Source organism: Narcine bancroftii, chromosome 1, assembly GCF_036971445.1.
Source record: "Narcine bancroftii isolate sNarBan1 chromosome 1, sNarBan1.hap1, whole genome shotgun sequence".
Taxonomy (NCBI): Eukaryota; Metazoa; Chordata; class Chondrichthyes; order Torpediniformes; family Narcinidae; genus Narcine; species Narcine bancroftii.
In genome coordinates this window covers 193,930,127-193,949,890 of record NC_091469.1, presented here as the reverse complement: position 1 = coordinate 193,949,890, position 19,764 = coordinate 193,930,127, and the positions used below count along the sequence as shown (strand labels likewise).

General features: G+C 40.6%; 1 protein-coding gene and 1 long non-coding RNA gene across 6 annotated transcripts in view; one reads left to right on the top strand and one right to left on the bottom strand.

Moving 5' to 3' along the window:
* The window catches only part of LOC138736860 (uncharacterized), a 28,802-nt gene extending 16,542 nt beyond the window's left edge, over window positions 1-12,260 (bottom strand). Inside the window, exon 1 of the long non-coding RNA XR_011340631.1 lies at window positions 12,090-12,260. This is a non-coding gene — a long non-coding RNA (uncharacterized lncRNA). The remainder of the gene's footprint in view (window positions 1-12,089) is intronic.
* LOC138736713 (transforming growth factor beta receptor type 3-like) overlaps window positions 11,319-19,764 on the top strand; it is a 130,666-nt gene continuing 122,220 nt past the window's right edge. For 2 of the 5 annotated variants that reach the window (XM_069886690.1, XM_069886678.1), the window contains exons 1-2: window positions 11,319-11,875; window positions 14,231-14,443. In XM_069886690.1, the coding sequence (XP_069742791.1) occupies window positions 14,386-14,443 (58 nt within the window). In that variant the 5' untranslated portion in view covers window positions 11,319-11,875; window positions 14,231-14,385. The other 3 variants (XM_069886646.1, XM_069886656.1, XM_069886667.1) reach the window with 3 other exon arrangements.

Here is a 19,764-nt window from a genome sequence, read left to right as displayed (position 1 = left end):
TCAGCCCATCGATGTAGTACTCATCAACTGGGTTGCTTCCTCCTTGTTCCAGCTCCAGCTGGTCGATGGTCCTCCTAGGTCTGGACCTAGCATTGGTTTGCTGCCTGGCTCTGCAGCATCTGCTGAAATGGTTCCATTTTCTGCAGGCTCTACACTGCTGGCCAAACGCTGGGCACATTTCTCGTCTTTCCATTTGGTCACCTCCACAGTTGCTGCATTCTACCCTCGCCGAGAGTATACCATGGCCTGGCTGGCTTTTCCTCCTGACCTCCAGCCATTGTCTGTTTGTAGGTGCTGCCTGGACTGCGTCAATGCTTGTGGCATGTTGGTATGGAGGGGCTAGCTCCCTGCTATTCTCCTCTGTGGTTTCGTAAGCCAAAATAGATAGAGATGGCTTTGTCATAGTCTTGCAGAAGTGTCTTCCTCATACTGTCGTCATGAATGCCACATACCATCCTGTCTTTAATTTATTCATCACAGAGCATTCCAAAGTTACAGGTCTTTGCCCTGATTTTCAAATAGCTGACGTATGAGTTAATTGACTCATCAGTTTTCTAGTGTTAAACTTGTGTCTTTCCATTGTTACATTTCTCTGTGGATTGCACATTTTCCTGAATTTTCAGTTTAGACACATGGGGTCCTCTCTTGACGTAGCTGGGCTGGTAACGAGTTCCCTTCATGCACTTTGTCTGTGTACAAGAATGACCTCTCCCTTTCAATGGCTTCTGGGCCTGCCAAATTCAATAAAATATATGCTCTGGTGCAGGTAGGCTTGTCGCTGTGTGCTGCCACAATAAATATGTCACTCTTGCTCAAGGATACACCAGTTCTCAGCAACATTGGCCTCGAACTTAAGTGGGTCGGGCCATCTAAATTCGTCCGCCATTATGGCAACTGCTGCAACACTGCAACATGGTGTTGGTTACTTACTTTTGGTCGGTTGGCAGGCCTCAGGCTTGGGACACTCGTGATCCCACTTCTGACACCATCTAGCTCCATCCATCAAGCATCTGCTGAGGAAGCAGCATTGGAAATAAATGGCTATTGGTTGATGAGGAGATGGAGAGATCCAGACCTCAGGTGTCAGACACATTGCATCCAACATTCATTAGTCTGGATGTGAAAAGCAAATGAAGAGCTATCATGTGTACGAGACAATTTTTTAAATGTCTGAAACATACCTGAAAATTTATCATTAAGTGAAATTCTGCACATTGTAAAGACAGATAAAATGCATGAAGAGTATTTTGGTCCTATATTCCTGCACTCTGAATGACAGGACTAATCATTATAACTGAGAGGAGCATAACAAATCAAAGGCATGTACCCCAAAGATTCAATGGTGACATGACAGCAATTTGTAAACCAAATATTTATAATTCAAAGAACTACTATTACCTTAAGCATTCTTACCTTCAATGTTTTGAAAAGCAACAAAAAGAGTGCATGAAAAGACATAGAGTCATCGAATCACAGAGCATGGAACAGACCCTTAGGCCCAACTCATCCAGCAGTGACACTGCTAAATGACTGCTAAAACAACTCTCCGAGATTCTACTATTTATCAATAATATTTATTTTAATAAATGAACTGTGTATATGTATTATTTGTCTATATGTGTGTTTGCACTATTCTGCACTGTGGACCAGAGAAACTTAAATTTAATTCCCATTTGCCTGTATTGTATCCATACCCTTTAAACCCTTCCAAGGCGTATATCTGTCCAATGTCTTTTGAATGTTATGATTGTACCCACGTCTATAGCTTTCTTAAGCAGCTCATTCAAGATATGGAATATCTTCTGAGTGAAGGATTTAGCTTTCATGTCCTTCTTAAATCTATCCCCTTTCACCTTAAACCTATATCCTCTAGTTCTATAATTGTTTCTCGGGAAAAATACCATGAACATTCACTTTATTCATATCCCTACAACTTTATAAAGCTCTACCAGGCTTATATGGGACCCCTCAGGCTCCTATATTCTAGGGGAAAAGTCTCAACCTTTCCAACCTATCCCTATCAAGATCTCCAATCCTGGCTATATCCTGGTAAATCTCCTTAACCTTCACCAACTTACTGATATCCTTCTTATTGTTTGACAAACAGACTGCACACAGTACTCCCTGTGGTCTTACCAATGCCTTGCACCATTGAATCATGAGGTTCCAACTTTTGTACTCAATACCCCACCCAATGAAGGCTCGTGTGTAAATGCCTTTTTTCACCACCTTATCACCTGAGTTGCTACTTTCAAAAAAGTATGCACCTGTACCTCTCGGTCACTCTGTTATACAACAGCCTCCAGGATCCTGCCAATTACTGTCCAAATCCTACTTTGGTCTGATTAACCAATGTGCATCACCTCATTCTTGTCAAAATTAAATTCCATTTGCCACTCTTTGTCCCACCTTCCCAACTGGTCTAGATCCTGTTAGAAATTTAGATATCCTTTCTCATTGTTCACTACACCACCAATTTTGGTGTCATCTGCAAATGTATTAATTAACCAGACTGCCAATCATAGATGGACCCAGGACCAACCTTTGCAGCACAGCACTGATCACAAGGCTCCAATGAGAAAAGCAACTCTCCACTATTATCTGCCTCCTTCAACTAAGGCAGTTTTGAATCTAATCGACCAACTCACTTTGGATCTCATGTAATCTAACTTTGCAACTAAGGTGCCATATAAGACTTGTCAAGGGCCTTGCTAAAATCCATATATACAATGTCCACCATGCTCTCCTCATCAATCCTCTGGTCACCTCTTCAGAAAACTATCAGATTCATCATTCATGATCTCCCACACACAAAGCCATACTGACCACATCGAACCAGTCCTTTACTATCTAAGTGCTGATAGACCCTGTTCCTCAAAAGCCTCTCCACAACTTCCCCCACATATCAGGCTCACTGGCCTGTTGTTCCTTGGCTTGTCCTTTTTGGGACAACATTAGCCTCCCTGACACTTCACCAAAGATGATCCAAGGATTTGCTATTTCTTCTACAGCTTTTAATAAGGTCTGAGGATGGTCTTGATCAGGTTCTGGGGATCTGTCCACAGAAATGTTCTCCAAGGCCATCAACATTTCTGAATGACAGGACTAATCATTATAACTGAGAGGAGCATAACAAATCAAAGGCATGTACCTCAAAGATTCAATGGTGACATGACAGCAATTTGTAAACCAAATATTTATAATTCAAAGGATTACTATTGCCTTAAACATTGCATGAAAAGACATAGAGTCATTGAATCACAGAGCATGGAACAGACTCTTAGGCCCAACTCATCCATGTCATCCACAAGCAGTGAGACTGCTGATTGACTGCTAAAACAACTCTCCGAGAGTAGCTCAAACATGGTCCAGGACATCACAACCATTTCCTTCAATTTCTTAGCTTCCACAAATCTCTCCACAGTAAAAACTGATAAGGAATATTCATTTAAAATCTCACTAATCTTCTGTAACTCCACACGACAGTGTTCCTGTTGATCTTATATGGGACCCATGATCTTCTTTGTAACTTCTACTTTTAACATACATTTGTTCCCTTCTGATTTCCCACAACATGGTCACAAAAATTTGGTAGCATGGGCTGAAGGGCCTGTAAATTATAAATTAATGAACTTCCCTCTCAATATAGAACCACCACATGCCTCATCTCTCCGAGTTATCTTATTGAAAGGTACGATACTTACCAGCTACAATGGATTCCTTCCAACCAGACTGCTATTTTGTTTCTGATAATTTTCTGATGTTTTAATAACGCATCAAAAGTAAACCATATATACACTGTCACCCATTATTTTTTTGTAAACCCATGTTGACTCTTACCAATTAGTTATGTCTCCCAAAATGTTGCACCAGCTTGCGATTACTAAAGAAAATTATTTTAAAAATCCTGAAAAGACTGAATTGCTGTTCTTTGGTAATATTAGATACCTTAATAACCCATCCAGTTTGGATGATGAAGCATCCTCAAGGACCAATTGGTAATTCTCCTGTTCCTTATATTTTAATGAAAGGTGTGAATGCTGTGGACTTCCAGCAAGAGCAAGCTCTGCCACTGGACTCAATGATAGAGCACAGATGTGATGTCATCTGTCACTCAGTCCTGGTCTCACATTGGTCTGTATTACCATGTAAGTCTTGCATTTACTATTTACTTATTTTATTTATTTCAGATTTATTGTCAGAGTACATACATAACATCACATACAACCTTGAGATTCCTTTATCCTGCAGGCATGGCAGAATTGCCCCTAATTGGTAGTGCAAAAAATTAATTTGACACAGTGTAAACAATCAAAAAAACTGTAAACAGATAACAAATGTAAACAAACTGACTGTGCAATACAGAGAACAAAAGAAAATCAATAAAGTGCACAAGTAAGAGTCCTTAAATGAGTCTCTGATTGAGTTTTTCATTGAGGAGTCTGATAGTGGAGGGGTAGATGCTGTTAATGAACCTGTTGGTGTGAGTCTTGTGGCACCTAGACCTCTTATCTGTTGGCAGCAGTGAGAACAGAGTGTGTGCTGGGTGAAGGTCTTAGATGATTGCTGCTGCTCTCCGACGCCTGCACTCCTTGTGGATGTACTCAATAGTGCAACACAAATGATAGAAAACTGACAATTATGCAAAAGTAACATGATTTGACCCAATATCCAAGTTTGTAATTGAAAGAGCTTTAACCTTTTGTATTATTTTAATAAAAATATAATTTAATTCAATATGATCTAATATAAATTAGACTTTGCTGTACAATCACATAGATAATTTTCAAAAAGTCATCTATTTAAGATAACACAAAAAAAGAAAGCAGAAAGCAGTAGGGGAATTTCCTCTAATTCTGTAACTTGATAATGCACTTGAGATACCAGGAAATGATTTAAAAATAGAAAGAATATGAGATAATGATGAATGGGAAAAGGAAATGGATTAAAGAAATAGGAATGTGAAATACAAAAAACAAATCATATTTTTAATACAAAACTGAAATGGGGCTAAATTAATTACTGTGTGGCAAGAGAAAAAAATTCAGAATTATAATAAAGAGGATTGCACAACAACATGGGCTGAAGGGCTGTTCTGTTCTATGTTCAATCTGGAAAGTAAATGGGTTAGAAATAAAAGGAACAGTAAGTTGTTCATTGTTTAAAGGTCCTGTGGCTAATGTTCAATAACAGTTGCACGACAATACACAAGAAGCTTGTCACTGGATTCTTTGTGGTTCAATGATGGAGCAGAGTCTCAGAGCATAACCCATTTAATATGGTTAAAAATCTCAAAAGTAGTTCATATCATCTCCACCAAACCAACTTATTTGAGTTACCTAATATATTAAATAATCAAAAACTTGGTCAGATGGAAGTCTTAGGGTGCCTATTAAAGGGAAAGGGAAACTAAAAAGGCAGAAAGAAGTAATGAATTCCAGCTCTTAAGGATTTGGAAGTTGATGGAAAGGCTGCCAAAAATTAAGCAATTAAATTTGGGGATAGCAAGTGGTTAGAATTGCAGGAGCACACAGAACTTAGTGATAGGAAGTGCGAGTTCCTGGGGGATTTGAAAATAAAGGTAAGTTATTTTTTCCTACAATATAATAGATGAGCAAATAACCTATTTTGATAATTGAAAACAACCTGTGCTGTGAGCTCAGTTTTTCTTTATGCATGGGTGCTTTCTGATTTGATGATTATTTCCAGCATTCTACTTTAGCTTAGATTTCTGGTGACAGTTTTGTTTCTCACAGTTCCAGAACTGTTCTCTCATCATCTCCTATTACAGATAATTTGTAATTAACAAGTCCTTGCCACTTTCTATCAATTGACACCAATATTTTCTGTGGCATTCAGTCTTTCTTGGACTCCAGTCTACTTCAGATATTGCTGTCTTTGCTGTCTTCATTCCTTCCCCTTCTCTTCAACTGAAAATATCTTTGATATCTGACTTCTTGATCTGGTGAGAGGTCATCATCCTGAAATATCAGTTGTTTCTCCTTCCACAATTATTGCCTGATTGGTAGAATATTTCCAGCATTTTATGTTTTTATTACCATTTTTGGCAATATTATTAAGAAATTATTGTTCCCTTTGTGTTCTTTTTTGGATTATTGTGGAATGTGTCTATGAGCTATCAAGAGTGCAGACCAGATTTCAGTTCCACATCTTAAATAAAATAGAGCTCATAATTGTGCAGTTCAACGGTAGTTCACTGAAAAAGCAGACTATCTGATTTGCTGAAGTCTGTATGGTGCAGTGAAACTGATAACTAGTAACTCGAGAACTGTGTTCAATCAAAAACTTAAAATGTTTCTTAAAGTAATCTTTGACTCAGTATTAGCAATTTCACCTCCAAATTATACGATTGTAGGTTCAGGCCTCATTCCAAAGACGTGAATGAAGCACTTGTGAAAGAAGTTGAAAGTTGGAAAGAAAATGTTGTTTTTCTAAGAAGAAAGTCACTTTTCCGATTCCTATTATTCACGAGGACACAACTACTTCTGCAATCTATTTTTCTATTTTTTGAGCCAGTGACTGTTCTGAAATTAATCATATAATTTACAAGATTTCCGTCTGCAATATTTTGCTTTTTGCCTGTAATGTATCAATTATTTCATGCTCAGAGCCTAAAATATTTGAAGGGAGTCAGACCTGTTTTCAGATGTTACCAGTCCTCTCCACTTCTTTCCAAGAGGGTGTGTAGTTTGTAAGTTTGAATTATTAGAACTTTTTTTGTGGTTGCAGGCTAATTTTGGAGAAGGAACATGACTCAAATGCCCCTTCCTTAACTAGTTCAGTCCATCAGATAAAAAATAAAAATGCGAACTTTTGACTATTTTGTGATTAAAGAGTTAAGATTTAAGTGAGGGAGTTACAAAGCTGAAAAAGATCAACAACAGAGACAAAGGAAATAATTTATATTTGGTGCTGTCCAGAAAAATAATCCAGGCAGAAAATAAACTGACACTGCTGACTCCTTTCTTCTCAAGTATGTCACCACCCTTTGTGCATTTCTAAGACTTTGCCCTTTATGTCACTGTGACTCCAAACAGCTTTTCCAGTGATATACTCCAGTCTTGTCTGCTTCCTATTTCCAAGGTTGTTTGGCTACATAATTCCTATCAGTTGATCTCATACCTTCCTGTTTTTTTTAAAAAAAGTCTGTGAGTCTGCACTTTAAATGTAATTACTGTCATGCCTTCTCATTGTCTTGAATGTAAGCTTGTTAACAATTTTCCTGACCATATATTGCACATTCTGTAATTCGTTATGCATAAAACATAACATGGAATTAAAATTTGCATTCTTGATGTGTACTATAATAAATAATTTGTAGCACCAAGTGTGTAAATTTTCACCTCATCTTTTTAACACATCATTTCTCATAATGATTTGAAATTTCTACTGTGGGATAAATGTGGCTTAAATTGAATAGCCAGTTAAGGAAATGGATCCAAGATCCGTTCTAGCAAATTTGCTCCTGTCATACTTTTTGAAAAAGTGGGGGCTACATTTAAGCATTTATTGGGAGTTCACATGCTTTGAAGGTTAATTCTTTAGGACCATCAGAGCCAACTAGTAAGTTATTTTCATTAAATAAAACATGCTGGGGGTGAGTGGGAGGGGTCTAAACAGATAGCGTTACATATTTGGCTGAGATATAACGATGACTCCAGATTCCAGTACTTTTAATTAGCAATACCTATAGGAAAAACTTGAATAGGCCCAAGTCAGAAAACAATAAGATGCATAGTTGCACCATGTGTTGAAAAGATATCATCAAGTTTCATGGCTTGAAAGACTGAAATATCAATTAACTGTAAGAGACATTGTGGATCCTTGGAGTTATTTTGCAAGAATAATAATGAGTAATGACTTTAATCATCAACTCTGACCTCATGCATGTAATTTCCACTTAAGTAGCTTTCAAGTAAGTTAATTGAAATGCTAACCACATGCTTCATCTTGGGTATGTTTTCCTTTCAATTTCTCTTTGCTGCTGTAGAGTTGGTATAGCTGTTAAGATTATTCATACACTTTTTACTATTTCTTACATTTTTTTTGTAATTTGTCCATACCTTTCAAATGAACATATGCATGCAACTTTTGCAACCATTTCTAGAATGCATTCCAGCAATGTAATGTTGCATATGAAGTTGATGGCAAAACATACATTGTTTGCGAGAGAAAAACATGACTCCGCAGGAGAGGATTTGGGCATGAATTAGTTTAAGAGGTTTGTAAAAGATGAAAGATACAATTATCTATATCAAAGACATATGAATTATAAGAAATTACTGTAGCTTTGTTCGTAGCACTCTTGGGGCCGAAATAGGTTTTGAAATCAAGTCACAATCCAGGTATCTGGACTGATACTCCAATGCAATACTGAAGGAATGCTGCACTGTCAGAGAAATTCTTTGTTCTCACACATAATTTTATTTCAAAGGAGAGGGAATTATATCTCCAATGTACCGATTAACATTTATTTTTCAATCAACCACTAACAATGAGATCAGTTGGTCATTACGTGGAGGAATCTGTTTTTTTAAAAATTACTGGCTGCATTTCCTACATTAAAACAGCAACTGTATTAAAAAAGTATTTCAATGGTTGTAAGCCACTTGAGATGATATGACAGAAATAACTGCAAGTTTTTATGTAGTTGGCTTCTGAACTGGGGAAAAGCAGATGCAAGGTCAAAAGGTATTTGGAAATCTTATTGTATACTGGCATTGAAATTCAGACACAAACAAGTTATAACACAAGTATAAACTGTGAACAGTCAAGTGAATTATAAATAGCATTTCCTTTGTCCTAAAATCATTTGGTTATTTGCAAGCATATTAATTCAAACTAAGTATCTTGTCACAAATTTAAAATTCTGAAATTTTCACCTACATTATGGACAGCACAGTGATGGAGTTAGTAAAAGATTGGGAACTACTGCTATAGAAGTTTAAGTTGTGCTTGTGAAGTATTTAAGATGACAGGTTGTGTGCAAAAGAAATTTCTCATATCACCAGTGATTCTTTTTCCAATACAATTCCAATAACTGTAATCCACACTTATGAACTCTTCTGCTAAAAGAAATGGATCTATTTTAATTAATTTGCAAAATCATTCATAATTTTGAACACAATTCCCTTTCTCGATTCTTAATCAGCCTTTCACAATCCACAACAATCCTCTTCTGAAACATGCGCCTTTCCCAGTTCCCATCCACCCTCTCTCTATCCTCACTCATTCTCTTGTCATTACAAACCATGGATACAGTGAAATGGAGGTCAAGGTTCTGAATGCTGCCTGATACCTGGATTATGGTCTGGAGATGTGTCCAAATTCCATCAATGTTGATTGGTAATTTTAATCCAAGTAATAAATAAATCCAATTGTTGTGAAAATATATATCACCAATAGTGACAAGGAAACTTGCAGATTGTTGAATAATTTATCTGGTTTATTAATTTTCTTCAGAGAAGCAAATCTGCCATTAAATTATATACATGCACACATAACCAAAATTCAGCCAATGCAATTCACTCTTAACTACAATTGACCGGTAAATCACAATCATGGATGGACACTGAACGCTATCAGTGCCAGAAATATTACATCCTGTGAATACATTAAAAATCTCTCCTTGTTCCATCTCCTGGTTCTTCTCCACTCAGTTAATTTTCTCCATATTATTTTTAAAATTTGTGACACCCTTCATTTTTCACTGACCCACTGCTTGTTTTTCATCCTTCCTCACTTTGTATATCCATCTCTCCTCTCTCCCTGTGCTCGCCACTCCACCCCTTTCCCCTTCATGCCTTACTTCTCTTGCTCTCCCCACCTCCATCACATACCCCTCTCTTCCCATCTCCTATTTCCTAATTCTTCATCCAAGCACTCCTTTGTTTTTCTATTGCTTAAATCTGTTCTTCAAACAGCCCAACTCAAACTTTCCACTCTTCTTCCCGCACCTTAACTATCTTCTTCTCCACTCCAACTCTCTCCTGCACCTTCCTCATCAAACCTAAATATGCCCTTCTCTCCAACCCATTATCTCCACTTCTTGCCCTTCCCTAACTGTATGCAATTTCTACATTCTATCCCCAAACTCCATTCTACTCTGAGCCCCATTCTCTTTTCTTCTCCTTCCCACATCTCCTCCTTCTCCCAATCCCACAAAGTATTCTATCTCCTTCTCTGCCCAAAGGAACCTTTTCACCCTACCAGCTCACTCCTCCCCATCTCTGAATCATTCTCTCACATGACTGACTCTCTCTTCATTCCCTAATTTTAACTCACTGCACTCTGATCTCACCCCTCCTACCCCAATTTTCCCCCCACACCCTCTCTCCTCCCCTGTGCCCCCATCTGTCTCCTCCTCCCTTCATGAGCATCATCTCTACTTTTCTTCCCTCTCTGACCACAATTCTGGTCCCCCTGAGCCCATTCACTTCAGTTCTTCCCTCCTTTTTCCTTTAACACCCCTTCTCTCCCTTTTCTCCCCCAAATCCCACCACATTTCTACTCACTTTGCCCTCCTCCTCCCCAATTTATTTATTCTTGCCTTTTCCCATCAACTTTTGCCCACTCGACCCCAACTCATGCCCTTCACCCCTCTTGCTCCCTCAACTTGCAGCCCGTTTCTCTCCCACTCAATGATGCCCCCTTCTCCCCTCCACCTCGAGGCCTGATTCCTCCTCTTTCCCTCCACCTCAATGCATACTCCCTCTTCCCCTTGACCACAATGCATGCTCCCTCCTCCCCCCTCCACCTCAATACATGTGCCCTCCTTCTCTATGCATGCATCTCCACCCCAGCGCATGCCCCCTCCTCCTTCCCTCCACTTCCACGCATGCCCCCTCCTCCCTTCCACCTCAATGCATGCTCCTTCTCAATACATGTCCCCTCCTCTTCCTCTCTCCCTCAAGGCTTGCCTCCTCCTCCTCACACTGCAATGCATGACTGCCTCCTCCTCCTGTCACTTCAACGCATGCCCCCTCCTCCTTCCCACCACCTCAGCGCATGCCCCCTCCTCCTTCCCACCACCTCAGCGCATGCCCCCTCCTCCTTCCCACCACCTCAGCGCATGCCCCCTCCTCCTTCCCACCTCAGCGCATGCCCCTCCTCCTTCCCACCACCTCAGCGCATGCCCCCTCCTCCTTCCCACCACCTCAGCGCATGCCCCCTCCTCCTTCCCACCTCAGCGCATGCCCCCTCCTCCTTCCCACCACCTCAGCGCATGCCCCCTCCTCCTTCCCACCACCTCAGCGCATGCCCCCTCCTCCTTCCCTCCACCTCCATGCATACCCCCGCTTCCCCTCGACCACAATGCATGCTCCCTCCTCCTCCCCATCACCTCAATACATGCTCCTTCTCTCCTCCTCCTCAACGCATGCCCCCTCCTCTCAAGGCATCTCCCTCCTTCCTTCCACCTTAACACGTCCCCCCCCCCCCTCATTCTAACCAATTCCCCCGTCCCCCAGTTCCTCCCACCCTCCCACCCACCGCGCCCTCCTCGCGACGGTCGGTCCGTGCGCTGCTGCCCTCCCCGCGCCCCCAACGGTCGCCGCCCTCCCCCGCGCCTCTCAGTCCCCACGCGACGTGGCTCCAATCGGATTTCCCGGCGCCGGCTGGAGACGTTTTTTTTCTTCTCTTGCCTTTTCCGAGACAGGAGGTGAAGGAGAAAAACAAGTTTACACACAGGGCATGACGAAAGGAAGGCAGTGAACAGGAACCCCCCCCCGCCCCCGCTCCCGGCCGCAGGGAAAAACACAGCGCACACAGATCCCTCACCGCCATTTCAGACCGTTAAATTTGTCTCCAGGGAAGGGCAAACAAATTGGGAAATTCATCACATCCCTCAGTTGAGGTAAGACTTTTGGCAACTTGTCTTCACCACTGGTCTCATTTGTTATGGGTGCAATGTTTTCCATTCTTATACAGTTCGAGTTGAAATAACAGAAATCAGGAGGAAAAAAAAGACATCTTTTATATTTATCACGAATCTCAATCGTTATGAATCTTTACATATTCATAATTGTTATATTACTTTTATATGTAATTAAAATGGGTAATTGCCATACTTGACGAGAAACGTTTTGCTCTGTTCTTCCACTGTTTGACAAGAATAAGATTCGGTTTTCCTGGATCAGCCGTTCACTCGTCTATCCTTCAGCTCACCCGATCTTGATGCCTATTGGCCAACTCTTTAGATGAGAGGCGGGTCATAGCGGCAGTACTCGCACCTGATACGTCCGCCCGCCCGCTTGCCTGTCATCTGATAGGGCGGCTACAATGTAGCGTTTCCTTCAAGCGGAAAAAAAAACTTCATAGTTTATTGAAGGATTGAAAACTTGAGTGAGACGGATAACTTTTAGACTTCCATCGCCATTCGGGAGTAATAACGGAAAAGGTGATCTCTCAGCTCTCTGAATTGTAATTTTTGGCTGGGGAGAAGATTGTAGAAACTCTTGAGTCACTTTTTTTTAAAATGTAAGATTTCAAGGTTTGTTCATATATACTAAAGATTTGTTGGGAGATTTAGCGAATTTATGTGATTAAAATAACCCAGTACTCGTCGTAAGAATGCCGGTCCGGGGGCTGTATTACAAATTACATTTACTATACTGGTAGAAATGTGCAATATAAATATGGTTTAATTCTGTGTGTGATGAAGAGTGTTAGTGTTGGGGGGGGGGGGGGGGGGTGAATGCGTAGTTTCAAGAAATAAAATATTTTGGTGGTTATGGAAATCAATCTTGCGTTTGTAAATCGAGGTCCTAATCATAAAGGAAAAAAAAAACCCCAGAGCGTGGCAAACATCTTTGAAAACCGAATTTAGCACTCCTGCTGATAGCCTTCTTTATTTCCTGAATTCATTATTTTTTGTGCAAGTGAGATGAAGTTTAATAAACAAATTGCGGAACCACTCGAATATGGTTGCCCTCGGTTTAATGCCATCTTTCAAACACACAGCGTCATTTAAAGTTGACAATGTATTCCTGCAAAGAGAGTTTTGTGTATTTGATTGAAAAACGCTTGAAGCCTGATTATATGATCTGCAATCAATATGAATAAAGATTTTTCAAAGAAGCTTCAGTTGGTGGAACTCTTGCCCTTGATTTTGGACCATGGTTCGTTTGTTGGCATGACACATGAAGTGTCATCCTTTCCGTTACGCTTAACCCTATTTTTCTATATTAGTAGTGCAGAAAAATATTCCCCAGGAGTTATGGATTATTCTGGATGTTCTATGCAGGTTCTCGATTCGGGTATAGAAAAATTACTTCATGGTATGAGAAGTGGGGAGATTAGATAAACAGGTTTTTCTTTCTACCTTTTTCATTCGCCTTTGATATTCCTTGTGTAGGAAGTGCTTTTTTTGTGCTCTATAAAGTAAGGAAAATAGATTTCGGATGTTCTGAGACGTGGGTTTCTAGCTCAGTTGTTTAACGGCATTGGATAGTTAAGCGTTTGAATAGATCGACGATGCAGATATTCGGGGTGGCACACGCTTTGTTTAAAAATTATTCTGAACGCATGGTACAATCAATTTTGTAGCTACAAGTCGTCATTGGAGATTTTCTGCAAAATGAAAACTACCGGAGGAATTCAGTGGGTCAAGCAATATCTCTAGAGGCAGAGGGATAGTCGATGTTTCTGATGCAGAGTTTGGACCTGAAAGGTCTCCACAGATGTTGCTCTGTGTTCCTTCAGCAGTTTGTTTTTTCTTGCGCTCCAGATTCCAACATCTGCCATGTCCCCTTTAGAAATCTGTCTATTTGTCTTTGAGATTCAATTTGTACACATTAATTTAAGGCTAGATTACAAAAATAACACAATAATAAACGAATCTGCAGTTGCTGGAAATCTGAAATAAAATAAATCCTGGAAAAACTCAGCAGGTTAGCAGTATCTGTGGAAAGATAGTTGCTGTGTCCAATGGAAGACTTCATCATTCAACTTGTTTTGAAGGTCTTTGATATAAAATGTTAACCGTTTATCTTTCTATAGAAGCTGCCTGATCTGCTGCGTTTTGCCGATATTTTCTGTTTGCTATTACAATATTGATTTTGAAAAAAAGATTTGCAGAATAATATTGTAGTGTGAATGTAATTCAGAATTATTTTGAAAAGTTTAGCTGCTGAATTCTCTTGGAGATGAAGACAGTTTACACTAATTATTGAGCAACAGTTAATTGATTTTTTTTTTACTTTTCTGATAGACTTCCAAGACTGGATTTGAAAAGTAACCTCTTCATTTATTTCAAGATTCCTCCAAAAAACAATTCACAATAAATTCCTATTTCATTGGGAGAAGAACAACCTCTGGTGTAACGTCATCCATATACAGAGTAGAAGAATTATTCACAAGGAAACAATGGAAAAAAAATTACTGATGATCATTTTGATTGCATTGGGATCACAAAATCAAGCAGGTAAATTAACATTAAATATTTCTTATCAGTGATGATAAGAAAACATTTTTGAAATACACAAGTACTAAACCAATGATTGTCAAAGGCATTAATCTGTTGTAATTTCCTTCAAAAATTCTGAGCTTTCACGATTTAACATAGTCTCAAATGGACAAATAATTACATAAAGCAGAAGTCCAATCTTTCAGAGTTTGATGACCACATTTTTCTTTCAATTTTCTAAGAGGAATTTAAAGCTGGGAGAATTCTTGCACCAAAATGTGCTAAAACCTTAAATGAATTTAAAAAAGGAATAATTTGTCTATTAGCATGCTCTGTTGTAATGTCAAAGCTGTCGTAATTCAAAATGTATTACCTTTTAAGAGATCATTAGTGATTTTTGTGCTTGGGTTTTAAAAACATCAGATAGAGAAGCAGAAGTTGGTCAAATATCCTGGATCAAAAATCCCTGTTTCTTTCCAATTCCATATCCCATGATTTCTTTACTAACTTTTAAAAAAAACAGTCCTAACCTTGAATAAACTTTTACCATTGTAACTCTAAATACCTGATGTTTATTCTTAGGATTGATCTCCTCCAGATTTCTCTGCCCTTGGAAACAGATTAATAGGAAGCACTATGCGAGCTGTTCTGTGTTTCATTGTATATTACAATGAAATTTTAATCTCTCGTGACTCTATGAATATGGCATTATGATAAATACTTTCTAATTCTTGACTGAAGCAAGTTGTAATGTTGACATTTAATTTAAAAACCTGACTTGAGTTTGAATGCAGTCAAAATGGGGAGTGATTCCTTGCTTTAATGGATAGGACTCTTCACTTTGGACTTGAACTGCAATTATTCAAATCAAAGTTCCTGAAGATTAAGACTATGCAAGTAGGACAGACTGTGTTGCAATCTAATGCTATGGGAGTGCTGCATTGTTCGAATTGGTGTCTTTCAGATAAAATATTAAACTTGGGTCCTGGTGCTGATACAGGGACATAAAAGATCTCAAGAGTTTCAAAATTCATCTGGTTTCTTGATTGATAATTTTCTCCATAAATACAAATCATGGAATATTATAACATAATACAGGACCTTTGGCCTGAATGTTGTGCAAACCCATATATACCTACCAAAAAAAACCGAAACCCTCCTTACTTCATAAGCCTCTTTTTTCACCAAAGTGCCAGTCTAGGGAATCTTTCAAATGCCAATATTGTTTCAGCCTCCTTCACCACCACCACTATCTTTTGTAATTAGGTGACCAGAACTGAACACAATATTCTAAGTGTGGTCTCATCAGAGATTTGGAGAGCTGCATCATTACCTCACAACTCCTGAACTCAATCCCCCGATTAATGAAGCCCAGTATATCATAAACCTTCTTAACTGTCCCACCAACCTGCACGGCAACCTTGTAAGATCTATGGATTTTGACCCCAATGTCCCTCTGTTCTTCCACATTGTTAAGTATCCTGTCATTAACCATGTACTCTGCCTTGAAGTTTCAACTACCAAAATGAATCACCTCACACTTAACCAGATTGAACTTCATTTGCCATTTTTACATCCAACTCTGCATCCTGTCTACATTCTGTTGTAACTTTCAACACTATCCATTCTTTGTACCACCTGCAAACCTGCTGACCCACACCTCTACTTCTTCGTCCAGGTTGTTCATTAAAAAAAAATCACCAAGAGCAGGGGTCCTAGAAAAGATCCCTGCAGTTATCCACTAGTCACTGACCTCCAGACTGAATACTTCTTGTCCATTACTACTCTTTGCTTTCTCCATGCAAGTCAATTCTGAATCCATGCAGCCAAGGTTCCATGGATCCCATGCCTCACGACTTTCTGAACAAGTCTTGCATGGGGGACCCTGTCAAATGCCTTACTAAAATCCATTTACACCACATCACAATCACTACACCCCAATCATTGAGGGGACACCAATACCCCTGAGCATAAAGCCTTCCAAAAGGTAGTGGATGCAGCCCAGGACATCACAGGCAAAACCCTCCCCACTATTGAGAACATCTAAAGTGAACATTGCTGCAGAGAGCAGCAGCAATCGTCAAGGATCCACTCCATCCATCACATGCTCTGTTCTCACTGCTTCCACCAGGAAAGAGTTATAGGTGGTAGAAGACTCGAACCACCAAGTTCAGGAAAAACTGCTATCCCTCCATTATCAGACTCTTCAACAATAAGCTCAATCAGGGATTCATTTAAGGACTCTTGCTGCGCATTTTATTCATTTTTATTCTCTATGTTGCACAGTCTGTTTGTTTACATTGTTATCTGTTTACAGTTCTTTATTTGTTTATATGTGTATATAAAAAAGCATCTCAAGGTTGTATGTGATGTCATGTATGTATTCTGACAATAAATCTGAATCTGATCTGCCCTACCTTAATCAATTTCTTTTATTACTTTCCTCAAAAATCTCAATTTGGCTCATGAGGCATGAGCTTCACCTCACAAAGCCATGCTGGTTATCCCTGAGAAGACTGTACTTCTTCGAATGCTCATATATCCTGCTTTAAGAATCCATTAGTTGTCCACCACTGATATAAGACTGACTGGTTTATTATTAAACAAGGGGACCACATTTGCCATTCTCCAATCCTCTAACACATCCCCTCTGGCCAAGGAGGTCACAAAGATCATTGCCAATGCCTAAGCAATCCCTTCCCTCCCTTTCCATAGAATCCTGGAGATATATCTGGTCCAGTACTGAGACTTATCAATCCTAATGTTTTTAAGAAGATTCAACACTTCCTCTTTCTTCATCTCAACCTGGACCAGCACATAAGCTTGTTCTATTCTGACTTTATCTTGACCAAGGTCCATTATCGTGCTGAATACTGAAGCAAAGTATTAATTTAGGGTCTCCTGAACCTCCTCCACCTCCAGGCACATGTTGCCTCTTTTATCCTTGCCTTCATCCTTATCATCCTTTTATTCTTCACGAAAGCATAGAATGCCTTGAGGTTTCCCTTAATCCTACTTGCTAAGGCCTTCTTGTGCTCCCGTCTAGCTCTCCTAAGCCCTTTAAATTCCTCCTGGCTACAAAATAATTCTCATGAGCCCTTCCTGTTTTTTTGCTTCCTACATCTAATGTATCTTCCTTCTTTTAACTAGCTACTTCACCTGTTTTGTCAACCATGGTTCCCTTTTCCGACCATCTTTTCCCTGTCTCAGTGAGACAAATCTATCCAGAACCCTGCGCGATTGGTCCCTAAACATTCTCCATGCTACTTCTGTGCTTTCCCTATGAAAATATGTTGCCAATTGTAGCGTGACAGAGAGCACTCAAAACCAGAGAGAGCACAACATCCTTTTATTCAGTAAGAATGGCACATATGGTCTGTGGACTGAACTGGGGTTTTGGCGGGGGTCCAGGGTTTATATCGGGATATGCGGGGAGCAGAGTCAGGGGAGGAGCCAGTAGTGAATTCCCAGTTCACTACATTCACCCCTTCCTTTTGAATGAAACCTGTGGGTGAAAACAGAGAACATCGGATAGTCAAAAAAAGTTTACAATATTTACAAGTTCAATCTGTCAGGAGGTCTGGAAATGTGGGGAGAGTGCCGCAGTGTCTACTGGCCCTGGGCTTCCTGATCCTCCTGTGGTTCCAGGGCCTTGGGGTGTGGGTGATCTGGCTCTGGTTAAGAGGTAGCTGGAGCCAATTCTTGCGACAGCTCACCTGAACACCTTGGTATTTCTTTGGAAACCCTGAGAAGGTAAGATTCCTTGAGGTGGACTCTCACTTTTGGCAGGTGCCAGGTCCCTGATCGAGACAGTGTCCTCCCTGCCATCTGGATATACCATGTAGGCGTAAGTGGGGTTGGCATGGAGTAGGTGCACCTTCTCGATCAGGGGGTCAGATTTTCTCCTCCTCATGTGCTTTCGGAGCAGCACTGGAACTGGTGCTATAAGCCAAGCTGGGAGGGTTGTCCCTGACGTTGACTTTCTCTCAAAAGAAAACATCAGCTCGTGAGGAGTCGCATTGGTCGCAGTGCAAAGTAGCGACGTAATGGAGTGGAGCACCATTGGTAGGACATGCTACCAGTCCTTTGGCTGGAGGGTCAATTTTATGGCCTTCCAACCCATAGTGTTCTCTTTCTCAACCTGTCCATTCCCCCGGGGGGTTATAGCTAGTCATCCTGCTGGATGCAGTGCCTTTCACCAGCAGAAACTGGTGTAACTCTTCACTCATAAATGATGCCCCGGTTACTATAGATATAGCTGGGATACCCGAACAGGCTGAAACAGAGTCTAGGGCCCTAGAGACAGATGGTATGGATGTGTCTGGACAGGTAATGGCGAGCGGGAAACAGGAGTACATGTCAATGACAGTGAGAAATTACACGTTCCCGTTTATGGAGGGGAAGGGTCCCTTGAAATCGACACTGAGCCGTTCGAAGGGCCTCAATGCCTTTATCAGGTGCACCTTTCTGCGCAGACCTGGCATGACCTGGTCATTTCCCTGACATCCTCAATCGAGTTGGGTAAATTGAGTGCTTTGACAAAAAGAGCCATGCGAGAGATGCCTGGATGGCAGAGCTCATTGTGCAATGACCGCAACTGGCTGGTGTATGCAGAGGCACAGCTCCCCCTGGACAGGGCATCTGGAGGTTCATTGAGAGATCCAGGTCGGTAGACTATGTCGTAGTTGTAGGTGGAGAGTTTGATCCTCCACCCAGCAATTTTGTCATTTTTAATTTTGTCTCATTTTGTGTTGTTGAACATGAAAGCCACTGGTCTCTAGTCTGTGAGGATGGTGGATTTCCTGCCCACTAGGTAGTGCCTCCACTGCCTGATGATCTCTACAATGGCTTGTGCTTCTTTCTCCACTGATGGATTCTGAAGCTCGTGGCCTTGTAAGGTCCTGGGAAAAAATGCAACTGGCCTACCCATCTGATTAAGGATTGCTGCCAGGGCTACATCTGAAGTGTCGCTTTCCACCTGGAAAGGTATATTTTCATCCACTGTGTGCATGGTAGCCTTACAATGTGGCTTCTGTCAGTAGAAAAGAAGTGGTCTTTAGGAGGGGATGGACCTTGTCAGGATATTGAGGGACCTATTGGGTGTAATATGAGAAGAAGCTCAGGCACCTCCTCAAAGCCTTCATGGTCCTCAGGATTGGGAGTTCCAACAGGGTGTGCATTCTGTTAGGGTCGGGGCCAATGGCACCATTCTCCACCACATAGCCCAAGATGGCTTGGTGTCTAGCCCTGAACAAACACTTACTGGTGTTGTAAGTGAGATTCTGTGCTTTAGGTGCATGGAGAAAGTTACGGAGGTTGGCATTGTGCTCCTCCAGAGT